The 13,936-nt window shown below is 40.6% G+C and overlaps 1 protein-coding gene across 5 annotated transcripts in view; it reads right to left on the bottom strand.

Annotated features, from left to right (window-relative positions):
• The window catches only part of APP (amyloid beta (A4) precursor protein), a 183,901-nt gene that overhangs the window by 145,795 nt on the left and 24,170 nt on the right, over positions 1-13,936 (bottom strand). For all 5 annotated transcript variants that reach the window (XM_014938124.1, XM_014938126.1, XM_014938125.1 and 2 more), the window contains exon 2: positions 7,282-7,411. In XM_014938124.1, coding sequence (XP_014793610.1) covers positions 7,282-7,411 — 130 coding nt within the window. The remainder of the gene's footprint in view (positions 1-7,281; positions 7,412-13,936) is intronic.

Genomic DNA, 13,936 nt, shown 5'->3' with positions numbered 1-13,936 from the left:
CATTTCTTCTGGACTTATTATATAAAAATAAGATGTTTTGTATTTACTCTTAGTCACACAAAAAGGCACATCCTGGTTACCACCAGACTGTTAATTTAGCTTTATCTCTTTCCTTCAAGGTTTCCACGCCTTCAGCTAGGATTTGGCTAAACCAACAGCTGAACCACTGTTTGGCTCAAGTGAGGAGGTGGAAGCCTCCAGAAACAGATCCGTGACTGCCTGAGGAAGTTCTTTGTGCCACTGGTGGGTGATCTCATTCAGAATTTCTCTGCCTACTCCCCACCTCTTCTTCCAGCTGATGATTATTTTGTCCCCTGAAATATACCGAAGGCCACTTGAACAGTTTCTACAGTCCTACTCTGCGAAGAAAATACTTGGAAAGACAAAGTTATGAACCATCAGGCAATAGAGCTGCTTAGAATTATAATAAAAAGATAAACTCATTATTGTTCGTACGAATGATTAGTAACCCAACTGATGCTTAACAGCCTCTTCTCTATTATGGAAGCTGACCATAAAATTCAGGCTAACAAAGTTGAGGCATATACAGAAAACCATTTATTTTCAATGAAGCATGTCAGGGCATGCTCTTAATTACACCGCTGCCCAGAAGCACATTTAAGAACACACTTGATGAATTGAGGCCCTAAAGCTTGCTGCAATTAGTTAAGCCGCAAGGACGCAGAAATGGGAGAAAATTCTGAGGGTCGGCACGAGGCTGAAGAGCTGCCAGCGTGCAGCCAAATGCGGTTTTGGACCCAGGCAGGGACCTGGCTAGAGAGCACCTGCCAAGGATATGCTGCAGTGGAAGGAAGCCAGTGTGTTAGGACACCTCGTTATCCCTGCAGCGCTTGCAGTTTCACAAAAAAAAAAAATTACCCTGTGCCTCGCCTGTGCAGGGACAGCTTTCTCATCTGCCCACCCAGCACTATACCAAAAATACCACTAGTAGGCAGGGATATTGTCTGTGAGGGAGCAAAGAAGAGAGATGAAATATTTCTCCCAATGAATAGTTGCTCCTTTCATTGCGCCTAGGATTTCTCTACCCATGGTCTTCCCACTAAGCAATTCAGATTGTTAGTCTTTTTGGAGATCCTCTCCTTCCTGTCAGCTAGCGCTGTCAGAAAAATTAGACATGATGTAGTCGTGTAGGCTGAAATTAAGTGCATATTTTTATTTTAGAAGAAGAGTGTGGTGTGAGGCTTGTCTGCATCATTCACACGGCTGAGTGGAGAATGAGGCGAGCTGGAAGCAGACTGCTAAACTAGCGAGGGCAGGAAAACTCCAAGATAGTTATTTAATGTCATTCTGTTGATTAGGCACTGCATGGAAAAGCCAGTAGAAAGTGCTTCCAAAGTATCCAGAAGAGCAGCTTTGCCACTGCAGCCAGAAATAAGTGCAGTGAGCTAAGAGGGGAAAAGAAATAGCAAGTACTGCCATATAGAAGAAATAAACACACATTTCATACACTTGTGTGAAAAATCTCACAGTTAAAATTACAAGTGAAGTACCAGATGAACCAAAAGAACTATCAATTACATATATCTCTATTTAAATGATTCATTCCAGGCATAACCTTGGTGTTTTCTTTGGTATAACTGACTAGGCATGCATATCAAAACTTGAGTACGCCTTTTCTTCTGACATCAAGTGGTTAACTTTACAAGCCGTTAGAGTAATAAAGCCTGACAAGTTAATAAATATTTTCAAAGATGTTTTTGTTAAAACCAGAAACAGAAGCCAGCTTTTCACTACACAACCAAACAGCAAGATACATTTGTCATACACCTAATCCACTTGTTTATGAACAAACGACTGCAAGTAATCACGTTTTGATTGACAGGGGCTACATACATAATGATATTCCAATACATCTGGATCCTTCAAACACTGCCTGAGTGCAGTGCTTAGCAGCACACACTGACGGCACAACACCACACGGGTATGCAAGCAAGCACTTTATGCAGCACAGTTAATCAATTCTGTGGTAATTCCCCTCTACCCCACCTGGCAGTTGTTTGTCTGCTGTGCCTACAGATTGACCCAGGAACATCTGCGTAATTTAGCTTCTCCTCCCTCCAGCTCTACGGTGCGCAGTGAGCAGCTAGGCCGGGGTGTATCTCACCAACAGTAAACGGTATGTCATCTGTTCAGAAACACAGAGGCATACATTTATCCAAGATATTCAAAGAATCACGGCACCGGGACAAGGATGCCTGCTGCCGCTGCCAGCCAGGAGCACAGAGTGAATCACCTCATTTCACAGCCCACACTGCGCACATTCGGCAGCTGCTTTTCCTCAGGCAAGAAGTGAAGAGAGGAGAGAGCAAAGCAGTAGAATCATAGAACCGTCTAGGTTGGGACCTTCAAGATCATCTAGTCCAACCATCAACCTAACTCTGACGAAAAAAACACAAAAATCAAAACAACAACCCATCACTAAGCCATGTCACTAAGCACTATGTCAACCCGTCTTTTAATTACCTCCAATATTTATGGTGCCTCAACCACTTCCCTGGGCAGCCCATTCCAATGTGCAATAACTCTTTCAGTGTAAAAATTTTTCTTAATATCCAATCTGAACCTCCTCTGGCACAATTTGAAGCCATTTCCTCTTGTCCTATCACCTGTGACTTGACCGCTTATTGCCCACACTGCCCCAGCACAGGCAGAAATCCTGCCTCCAGTGTTATCAAGGCCAGGTTTGCGGCCAAGATACTTTTCAAGAACGGTTTCCATAAAATTCAGTGGAAACCATGGGCTTCTGGGCACTGTCTGATGAAACCCTGCAGCCCGTGCCCCCACAGCAAGCTTACTGTCACCATTTTGGAGGGCTCAATCTCAAAAGCACCTGCTTTTCGTGTGCCGTGGGTGTGAAGATGCCAGCAGGCACACCTGACACCATGCCAAGGAAGCACTGCAGATCTTCATTCTTCCGCCAGCACATCCCGTGGCTCATCATCTTCGCCTGAGCACCAAAAACACATTCATGGCTCTACGTCAAGCAGTACACTCCTCACCCAAATAGACTAATTAAACCCTTTAGTCTTTGCATTACTAAAAAACAACCCTCCAATCTCAGATTATTCCCCTCCCCGCAAAGGCAGCAGTCTCACACCATCATTCAAGAGACCTAAATATTCACCTAAATTCATATTTCTGTCATAATAGAGCTTCAACACACATAATAAGCACACATTGGAAGATAAAGACAGTTATAAGGCACATGGCCTTCAGTGTGCTCAGAAAGGTAACTAGAATTTACTCAACAATTTTCTTTTCAGAAGAAGTTTCGCCTCTTCAATGAACTGAAACTGTACAGTAACCCCCTGTGTCCCTGGAAGCACGCAATGAATACATCCGTCAAGCAGATTTATTGCATGAGAACATTTTCTCAAAGCTTGCAGTTTTAAAAATATTGCAAAGCCCTGTGCACAGGTACAAAAATCATCTTTTAAATCTTTTCTTAAAAGAAGCTTTTAATTTTGGGGTTCAATTAGAACATTTTCAGGTGGCATATTTATGTGGTCAGTGCAAAAACACACAGCTGACTCAAGGGGCTTTCATTTTGCCTCATTTAAATTATCGCTTTTATGATTTAGTTGCATCCACTTAAGAAAATATGAAGCTGTATAATCTAATAAATCTGATCAATATTACTAAAGTATATTGCTACAAATAGCTGCAGTAACTACCATCATGCATGAGTATCAAGGAGAAAAAACTAATGGAGCAGCCAAGTGCTGTAGCAATATGCTCTCTACGTGTCTCAGAAAGCCTCGGCTGAAGACTGGGACACAAATGGACTGTGAAGATGCTCTGGCCTGAAAGCAGACACATTTCTGCCACTCACTGTTTCTCACCTCTGAAGAAAACAAATGTCAAGACAGAAGAAACTATAAGCTGACTCAAGATACTGAAGGTGATTCTCAAAGCAAGGTAAAGTTTGTAAGACTCAACCCTGCAATCAGCTGCCTACTGCTAAACTTTCTTTTGGCATCTTAATTCTTACCAGAATCAATGGATTTAATGGTGGTCTACATCAAGGGTCTACTTGCACTAAAATTACTGAGGAATGGGCACTGCCAGTGCCCAGCTTCTGAAATTGCCCACTAGCAGCTTCCACACCAAGGACAGCAGAGGCACACGCTGAACTGACAGGCAAGATCCAACTTCTAAAATAATCTTTTAACCTTGAAGAAGCATTAGCAAGAGATAAAGAGAAAAAAAAAAAAAGCTCTCAAGACTTCTTAACTCTGTAACAAATAAGATCTATGAAAAAGTATTTGAAGACAGGCAAAATGCTGCTTATGATGATAATTAATAAAATCAGCATCCCCATACTGACCTGTTTGTGCATGTTAGAAGATTAGTTACCAAATTAAAAAAAAAAAAAAAATCAAAAAAACCAACATGATATTGCCTAAGATTATTTAAAAAGATAATCTGTAAAAGCCAAGAGACACCAACAGACTGAATTCAGTCAACTCCCTGCCTCCAGTCTACCCCCTTGACATACAAGGCAGCAAGAGTATTCAAGATATTTGACCACAACTTTTAGACTACAGAAAAATCGAAGTACTAAATTAAAAAGGTAACTGTCCAACAAGACAAGTAAATGAACAGCCTTTGTTAAAAACACCAAACTACATTTTCCCCCTTCAAGACTTCCTCTCATTTCAGAGGATCCATTCATCTTATGACCACCTTCACCACTATGAAGGCAGTGAGCCAACAGGAGAGGACAATGTGGGCTGCTAGCAGTAGATGAACACCAAGCTGCTGGGTACTAAAAAGCCCGATTTACACCATGATGGGCTGTACTTCCAGCCTCACATGTGGGAAAATGACCCACTCACTCCTCCAGCATCCTTCTTTAATGTGCTCTCATCACATGCAAAAAAGTCCAACCAGAACCACACAGAACAAGCAGAAGGCTTGCTGATGGAGAAATGACAGATAATGGCCATATTCACCATTTTTCCTCCAGTGGAAGTAATTATGTGGCCACTGTTCTCACAGTAAACTCTTGGGAATGTCAGTATCCAAGGCTTTTGTTTCTATTAGTTTTATTCTAGTCAGGGTCAAAAGATGAATGGCAGCATAGGAGAAGGTTGACGAAAATAAATGCAGGCAAAACCATGTAAGCCTCAATTACAAGGAAATTAAACAAAAAATAGCATATAGGAGGATTTTAAAATATAAAATAGGAGCTAAGGGCAAAGTATTAATGGGCATGAGGTGTTTAAATGTCTTTAAAATTTTTGCCTCCAGCAAGCAAAGCATACTTTGCTACCTAAGATAGCAGACATTCAGCTCCTGATAATTTTTCATTCAAAACCCTAACTCAGGAAAGACACCTTAAAAGTCTTAAGTCCGGTTCCTCACTCCTGCAGGGAACTGCATATAACCCTGTTCATAAATTTATGAACTTCCTTCTAAATTACTAGATTTCTTATTTCTTTTACCAAGACACTGTTGGAGCTCCTTACTCTTGCAGAAACTTCCTTATAATTTCCAGATTGAATTTATTCATGGCCAATTTATATTCATTTGCTCTTGTGATGACATTGTCTTTTATCTTAAATTAGGTTCTAAGTTCTCCAGGGCACTGACCAAATCTACATAAGTAAAGAGTCCTGATCATAATACTTCCCTGATCATAATTCAGAGCTTTGCTTATGATAACACCACAATAAATAATAAAAATTGGGTTTTTATAGTTTCACTACTCTAATCTTCTTGCATCACATCTCTAATTAGTGCAAGTGCACTCACATGGAATCTGGCCAAATATATCACAATGAAGCTAGGTGAGACCACAGTTCTGCCCCACCTTGAACAAGTTGCTTGTCTGACTCCACAAGCATATCAACACTACAAGCTGATGTTTTCACTTTGGCTGTGGAAAACTAAAGAAAACACAGTAACAAATGGGTAGAAGGGCATGCCCCTTTTCACATTAAAACTTTTGGTGGAAGGGACCAACGCAACTCCTATAGAAGTCTGGAAAACACAAAAAGCAGTAGGTTCCTTCCTGCTGTCAAGACTCGTATTACTACAGTCAGGTCCTTCCCCCCACCAAAAGTCTTGAATTTGGATCCTCTTTGAACCCTTTTGCTCAAAATAAACTAGTCATTCTTACCTGCGGTAGCATCAACAATTATATACTGCAGGTATATAAACACCTATTTGTATTCATGCAAACCTTTACTGAACAATAAAATTTCCCTGATATCTCTTAGCATAGGCTTTGCATATCTCCAGTTTTGGCACCTTTGCCCGTAGCAGTAACATGCTTAGTCTGCAGTCCTATCTCTGCTGTAAGTTGGCACACTTACTGCCTGGGCATCAGGCAGAGCATGCCATGTGTTTTACCCGTTCTATGCAGACGAACAAAAATGCTAGAAAGATTGCATATTTTCTGGATTTCTTTCATTATTCCTTTCATGGAATAAATGGCCTGAGTTGCTTTCCACACAGCATTTTAGCTGCCCTGGCTTAGTAGAAAAGCAAGTTGCAACTCCGAACTCCAGCATTTAAACATAAAACTGGGCAGCCAATTTATCACAATTCAAATGGCAGTGTTAAAACAATGTATTTAAAAAGCTCATGGAATAATCTCAAAAAAATGTTGCGCCTAGAATGTTAATGAAAACAACAAATTAAAAAGATTCTGCTTTCTGAATGCTGACAGACAGCTAACAGGGAAATAAAGGTTACAAAAGAAAAGGACTGAACCTCCCTTTTACATTTGTGAGTCAATTCAAAGCATCAAGGACACAGAAGGGAACAGCAAGCAACAGCTACAAAAATAAAATTGCAGGAAGAAGCATGGGAAGTGATAATCTAGCTTTTGCTTGCGTTCAATAAAAACAGATTCCCATTGTCTTTCACAGTGAAAGACCACATATTACACATTAAAAATATAATGGGGAAAAGAATTATTTAGGGAAAAGATGGATAGCTTATAAGCAAAAAACTGTAAACTGGGTGCACACATGCATGTCTATAATGGGAGGAAAAAAGGGGAGAGGACAGATAACGACAAAAGTTGGGAGATTAAGCAGAAGCCTGGTTTGCAGTCACCATTAAAATAGTATCAGGACGAGCAGGAGTATTTTCACTCTAGCTAATGTAGTTCCAAAGGACTGGGCAATTGGACAAAACCCACCTCACAGAAGATAGTAATACACAGATATAAAAGATAATTATGTAGACTATCTTTTTCATGAAGAAAAAACAGAGCAGGGGAAAACAGACTGAAGAACTGTCACTCACCCAAACACCTATAGGGAACCACAATATGTGGGTGACCGTTGCACTGCTTCCATCCCCTCTTGCACCAGTTCTGGATCGTAACTGGCTGGTTGGCTTCGACAACATTAGTGATTTGTAATTCGGGGTAAACCTAGCATTGAAAACATAAACAAGATAAACGTTAGCATAAGTACGCACTCTGGGTACGATATAGTTACACGTATTTGTAACATGAATATCACAATACAATACTCATTTTCCTAACTTCTCCCTTTTCTGCTGTATAATACATTTCAATTTACTTCATAGTATGAGTACGTGCACTTACCTGGAAAGCTGGTGTGTTTGTTCACCAGTAAAAACGTGTGGCTGCCAGCTCAGAATACGATGGGGGTAACAGCTGGCTGTCAAAATGTAACTCGTCCAGTTATAGCTGCTTAAGCTAAAGATCACCTAAAAAAGTATTTCAGAGTTTACTAAAATTCCCTCTCCTCCATGGAGGAGAAAGGTATCGCTTTCCTTGCAAAACATGTATGTAGGGCCTAATCTCCATACATCTAAAATTAACAGTATGCCTTCATGTTTATCTTGATCGTTTTGAGATAAACTCTTCCCCGCTGCAGTCTGCATTCAACAGTCTGTTGAATTGGTTATTCATATTTAGGTTTACATCACCAATATAAACCTATTTCCAACTTCCCTAAATTGCTGAGATCAAAATAGTATCTGCTCTTAACTCTGCACTACACTTCTACATCCACAACCACCAGCAAACTAGATAGCTAATTTATTGGCAAACTACAACTTCGGTCAAGCTATACATTTGGCTTTTTTAACTCCCTCATTCCCTTTATCTCACCCCTCTTTTTTTAATTTTACTGTCAGTAATGGCTCATCTGGTCTCTTTTGCCAATGTCAGGCCTTAGCTGCTGATCTTTTGTGAAGACCCACTTCCCAGTCACCATCTACCAGTTCACCTACGTGCACGTTTCAGGTCATTTTTCAATGACCTGACTTCACACTATGGAGGGATCAGAGTGCATGCAAACCACATTCCTTATGAATAATACCTAAAACAAGAATATTGTGCTCCTGGAGCACACCTAACAGGTGGTTAGACCACACCACCAGGCTAGCAAAGCCAACCAAAGCTAGCCAAAGCAAGGTCTGCAAAATGTGCTCAGCATAGATGCTCACTCAGCCCCAGCTGCTTTACTCCACACTCCCAACTCTCACCACACCACACCAGTTGCTAGCACAGCCTATGGCTCTCGCTTTTGATTTTTGAAAACAGCAACCTCTCAGCTCTAACATCAAACTCCGAAGAGACTAGTTTTCCTTTGTCTTTCCTCAAGCAATCCTTACCAATTTCTGAGCATGTCAGATCTCGGAATTTAGATGAATTGAAAAGTGCAGTCTACTCATACCTACCAGTAGAAAACAAAAAGACAAATCGCAACAAGCCTGAGGAAAAATAAGTAATTGGAGATGATCAAAAAACATCCTGCAGAAAAGGAACATAATACCAGCTAAAGAGAGCTGGGTTGAGACTAGGTGAATTATGGGAGTACAAAACCTTGGACTCCCAATGCTTGGAGTCCAAATGCTTGGAGAACTGCTGTAAAAGAATCTCAACAGGCCTGCCCTGAGGAAAAAGGATTCATCTCATTCACATATCTCCCCCAAGCTCACAGCACCCCCAGTGGGGCACTGCCTCCTGGCACTCCCCTGACCAAAGATTTAATATGTAACCATGGCAAAAAATGAAGCAAGCGGGCTATTTAACTGCAGCTGAAGCAAAAGTTCCAAACTTTAAAAGACACTACCAAACAACAGTACAGTCTTCTCAGACTTGAGATCAGTAGTCTTTGAATGAATATAGCATGGTCCACAGGCACGGTAACAACAGAAAGTGACCGTTGTTATTGGAAATACTTGGCAAGAACTTCTTTCATTAAGAGAGAGGGGGTCACTGTAATTGTAAAATTGAGCTCTATTAACAGCTTAATGCACAAAACAAGGCCAGATACAATAACAATGCCAAGGAAATGACTACGGAGAGAAATACTACCTAAACAATGCACTATATGGTAAAGAGACTGAAGATAACCTTGCCTTCTATTACAAAGCAGCATTCTTTAATCAGATACCTCTCGCTTCGCCTAAGCACTTCACAGAAGCCATCTGGTATGTTTTTGCCAGCTTCAACAGCATCCTCAGCTCACTACAACGGATGGTTAAAATGGGCGCAGAGGCTTCAGATGCCACCTTTTACTCTAACCCAGCACACGAAACACAGTTCACTTGAAGAAAGCCCACAGAGTAGAACTGGAATCTTAAGAGTGAAAGTTTCCTGCACTCAGAAGATTGTAGCTTTGCTTTGTTCTTTTTGTCAGCAGGTGACCAGGGCTGATGGTCATCATCCACATTACAAACATACCACCATTTTTACACTACTCGCAGAGAGCAGCTCCAGAGGAACTTGCTGCTCCCCCTGCTCCATCAGTGCTTCAAACACTGAACTTTGAACTGAAACAGCAAGGCTGCAAATTCAAAGAAAGCTCTCCTTTCCTCTTCAACCTCTTTATCTTTTCCCTTGGGCCCCCTCAGTTCCACCAAACAGGTCTTCACAGGCTCATGCTCTTGACTCTTGTCACGGCGCTGCCAAAATGGATTAGGATGTCACCGCGGCAGGAAATTTCACACCTCAGCTGCTGTGTAAATCTTACAGGGCAAGGCACGGCAGCTGCCTCAAGAGCTAACAAGCAAGATGCAGGAGGAAGATGTGATTTTCTTTGGACACGGCCTTTAGCATCGTCATGCTGCACTCTTCCGTGTTCATACGTCCTCAGACATCACATCCAAATAATTACAGCCCAGGGTTACGTAACACTGGAGAGCGTCACAAACCCTGTGCTTGATGTTTCACAGTGTCACCAACACTCATCAGGGACATTAAACATTCGTCAGGGTTAAGTGACACTTGTCACGTACAGAGGAAGCAAATTCCCTAAATGAAGACAAATAAAAGAAAATTTCACAATTGCTGGACTGGATTGTTAAAAAAGGAAATTAAGGAAAAAAACAACACCTCAAAGCAATTTATACCTCTGAAGGAACATGTACGTAGCTTTAAAATGACAGAAAGTAGGATTCTGATCCCTGAGAACAAAGACACACTTAGTTGTTTCCCTGAGGTGAACTTCTAATGAGTAGGAGTCAACTATTACTGTAGAAACTTATTGAAACATATTGAAACAGATTGGGGGGTGGGGGGGGAAGGGGAGGGGAAATAATATTTTAATTTTATTTTTGTTATTTCCCAAAATCATCATTTTAACTTCAGGTTAGTACAGTGTACCAAATTCTAAGTAGTTCACAGTATTTGTCACAGGCGCACACAAAGACAAGGAAATACAAAGAAGCCTCCTCTTTTGTGTCTACATCAGTTACTGAACTCCTAATTTCCTTTGACAGCTCATACAAAGCTCTGTCCACCCTTCACAAGAGGAAACAGGCTTTGAATTTCATTATCAATAGGTTAAGGCCAGCAACGCGTACGTGCTGAGGAAAGTTCCCCTCACTAGACTTACATAAGGTATTTGCTCTGAATTGAAGTGGGACCTACTTAGTGGCACAGAAAAATGAGCCTCTCATTTATTTATAGTGTCCCTAATGAGCCACTGCTCCTTCTAGAGTCAGAGCGAGCAGCTCTAGAAAATTACAGGAGATCCAAGCTTCCAACGTTGTCGTAACTTTTTGCAGAGTGATTCCTTTAATATATTTTAAAAGAAGTGGTGGAAGAAGCGAAGGTCAACAGAATGTAAAAATTTTAACTGCTAATTGGAAGTCAGTCCTAGATTTTCATTTACTTCCATTTTTATTACGAAGTTTCCCCATCTACTGACTTCAGAAACAAAAATGTAAAAAGCCTCTGCTCTCAGGCTGCTCGGAATGTGTTTACCACTACCGAATCTGATGACACATGGATTTAGGATTAAAATGTACATGTGCTTAATGAAAGAAAAGAAAGGGCATTTTGATCTGTCTACATAGACAGGTATCGATGATACAGTGGTGACAGTGTTACGACAACATCCTCAAATATGTGTTACCTAACAGGAGACTTGGGATTACTTTGAAACAAATCTGGGAAAAACAAAAAGGGCAGCAGATGACAGCCACCAGCCCAGGAGAACTCCTGGCAGTACGCTGCAGCCAAGAGGGAGGCACGGCTCCTGGGCATAGGGGGAGGAGAGGCCCTTCATGGATGCCCAGGCCTAGCAGAAGGGGCAACAATTCAGGAGGACTTGGAGAAACTGGAAGAAGTTCAAAGAAAAGCCAAAGAGCAATGACGAGAACATGTACCCTGCACAGAGGAAGTGCTCGACTCCAGGAATAGTCCGTTTAGTATGGCCAAGCCTGGCTGCAGTTTATTCAGCCATTTTTCAGAAATCTAAAATTTGCTAATGTCTTAATTTATCACGTAAGTCGATAACAAGAGTGAGTTGCTGAGCGTTGAGACTGAACAACTGTGCCCCCAAGGGTGTTCCTCCAAGTAGCCTACCCACTACTAGACTTTTCTATGTTAAAAAGAGGAAATGCCTACCCAACAAGGACACCTACTCAGCCACTACAATGATACTTGGAAACATATGTCCTATGAATGATGATAGCCATCTTTGATGATCAACCTGATGAATGCAGAACCCCACTCTGGTTGAGGTTGGAAGGGACCTCTGGAGGTCATCTGGGCCCACCCAGAGCTGGCTGCCAGGACTGTGTCCAGATGGCTTCTGAATATCTCCAGGATGGAAACTCCACAGCCTCTCTGGGTAACCTGTGCCAGCACTCAAATACCAGCATTAAATGCAACTATAATCTCTAAGGCAGAGTTTTGTTTTGTTTTATTAAAAAAAAAATAAAAATCAATCCCCAATTTATGATTACATAAATTGGTTTCTCCATCCAGTCATACACGCTCAGCAGAAGCGAACGAACTCTGTACATCTTGGTGCAATCTTGAAGTAAAACTTGAGCATAATCATGAGACAGTCATCTCTGATACAAAAAGACATTTAGATCCAAAAGCCTTGTATTTCACCTCTTGACATTATTCATTATGCTCCTCCATCTTCTATGACCATTCAGAATATTGCTTCTTTTATCATATTTTCAAATAAATTTTTGAAAGGTTTACAAAGTTAGCTCCACTAACCTTCTAATCATCAGCTATTTCAATTTACTTCTGCATTTTTATTACACAATTAAAATAACAATAGCAATAGAAAGAGGTATATATAAATCTTGAAGTACTCTTATAATGTATATGATTGGAATTAGTGGTACAGATTTATTCTTACTTCTGCTTGAACTTGAGGATCTTTTCCTTTATATTCTGAAAGCAGAATCATCATACAGAAGAAAATAAGATTATTTCAGACTAATAAATAGTCCGAGTTACTAATGAAGTATGTTCCATCCGCGGAAACCACTAAATGGAACACACACTTGCACATACACAGATGTACATGCAGCCCTTGTAAAGTACAGGGTGATGTTACACTTTAACTTAAAAAAAAAAAAAAAAAAAGGAAGAAGAAACAGTATCTAAGACTAAAGACCATAAAGCATAATCAGCATCCATCTTCATCAACAGTTTGGAATGGCAGAGAATCTAGGCAAGAAGTGAAAAAAATATTGTTTAAAATTAAGGTGCATAATTGACATGTAATCAATTGCCATTTTTTATTTAAACACCTTAGTATTTTTCTCCAAAGTACATCCCACATCAGTTTGAATTCTGACTGTTCCAAATCAGAGCTGCGTATTACTGCCACCAAACTCTCTACCCATCTGAAGTGGCCACATTTGTTAATTATAATTTCCTTCTGTTCTTTTTCCTTAATCCTTCAGTTGTTTGCTGTTCCTAGTCATGATATCTTGGCTTAAATTAGACCACACATTTGTTTCGAGATCCTCCTTTTACCCTAAGTTTCAGCACCTGTCACAGTAAGACTGTGAAGCCAGCTTGAATTAAAATGTAATGCTCAACTCTCTGCCCTCACAATGAGAAAAGGCTGCTCAGTCTCTCCGAAAGCACATTGTGCAGTCTCTCTGCAACGTGCCACCGAAGAACTGGTGTTAATGCACCCCAGATCTGACAGGTATTTATGAGCTGGCATTCTGCTTGAAATCTGTCTCAGGCAGTGACAGTATGTATATTAAAAACTAAGTGCAAGACCGACCATAGAAACGCTAGCAAGAAATATTCATACAGATAAGAGATGAAGAAGAAATCACTGCTGTAAATAGAATAAAAATTAGGGCGGTTTTAGCAGTTACATCTTTATTGTTATTATGGCAACCTGAATCATTTGAATGCTTTGATTTACTTAAAGAAAGGGGAAGATATCTCAAGCTAGGATACAGTTTGATTACATCCAGAGTCTCCCTGCCTGCTTTCCTGCCCCACCTTTCCCCAAAAACGGGAAAAAACAACGGAACAAGCTGGTCTGTGGACAAGTTTCCTTTCGACTCAACCATGCAACTTTGTATTTTGAATATTCTATACTTATGCCAATGTTACTTTAACACCGAAAACTGTTCACAGAAATTACTAGATCATTTGCTTTTGAAAACTGTAAACCAAAATTACAAATATGACACAGGTAAC

This window comes from Calidris pugnax, unplaced genomic scaffold, assembly GCF_001431845.1.
Source record: "Calidris pugnax isolate Ruff unplaced genomic scaffold, ASM143184v1 scaffold25, whole genome shotgun sequence".
Taxonomy (NCBI): Eukaryota; Metazoa; Chordata; class Aves; order Charadriiformes; family Scolopacidae; genus Calidris; species Calidris pugnax.
The sequence above is the reverse complement of the archived record's forward strand: the minus strand, read 5'-3'. Positions and strand labels throughout refer to the sequence as shown.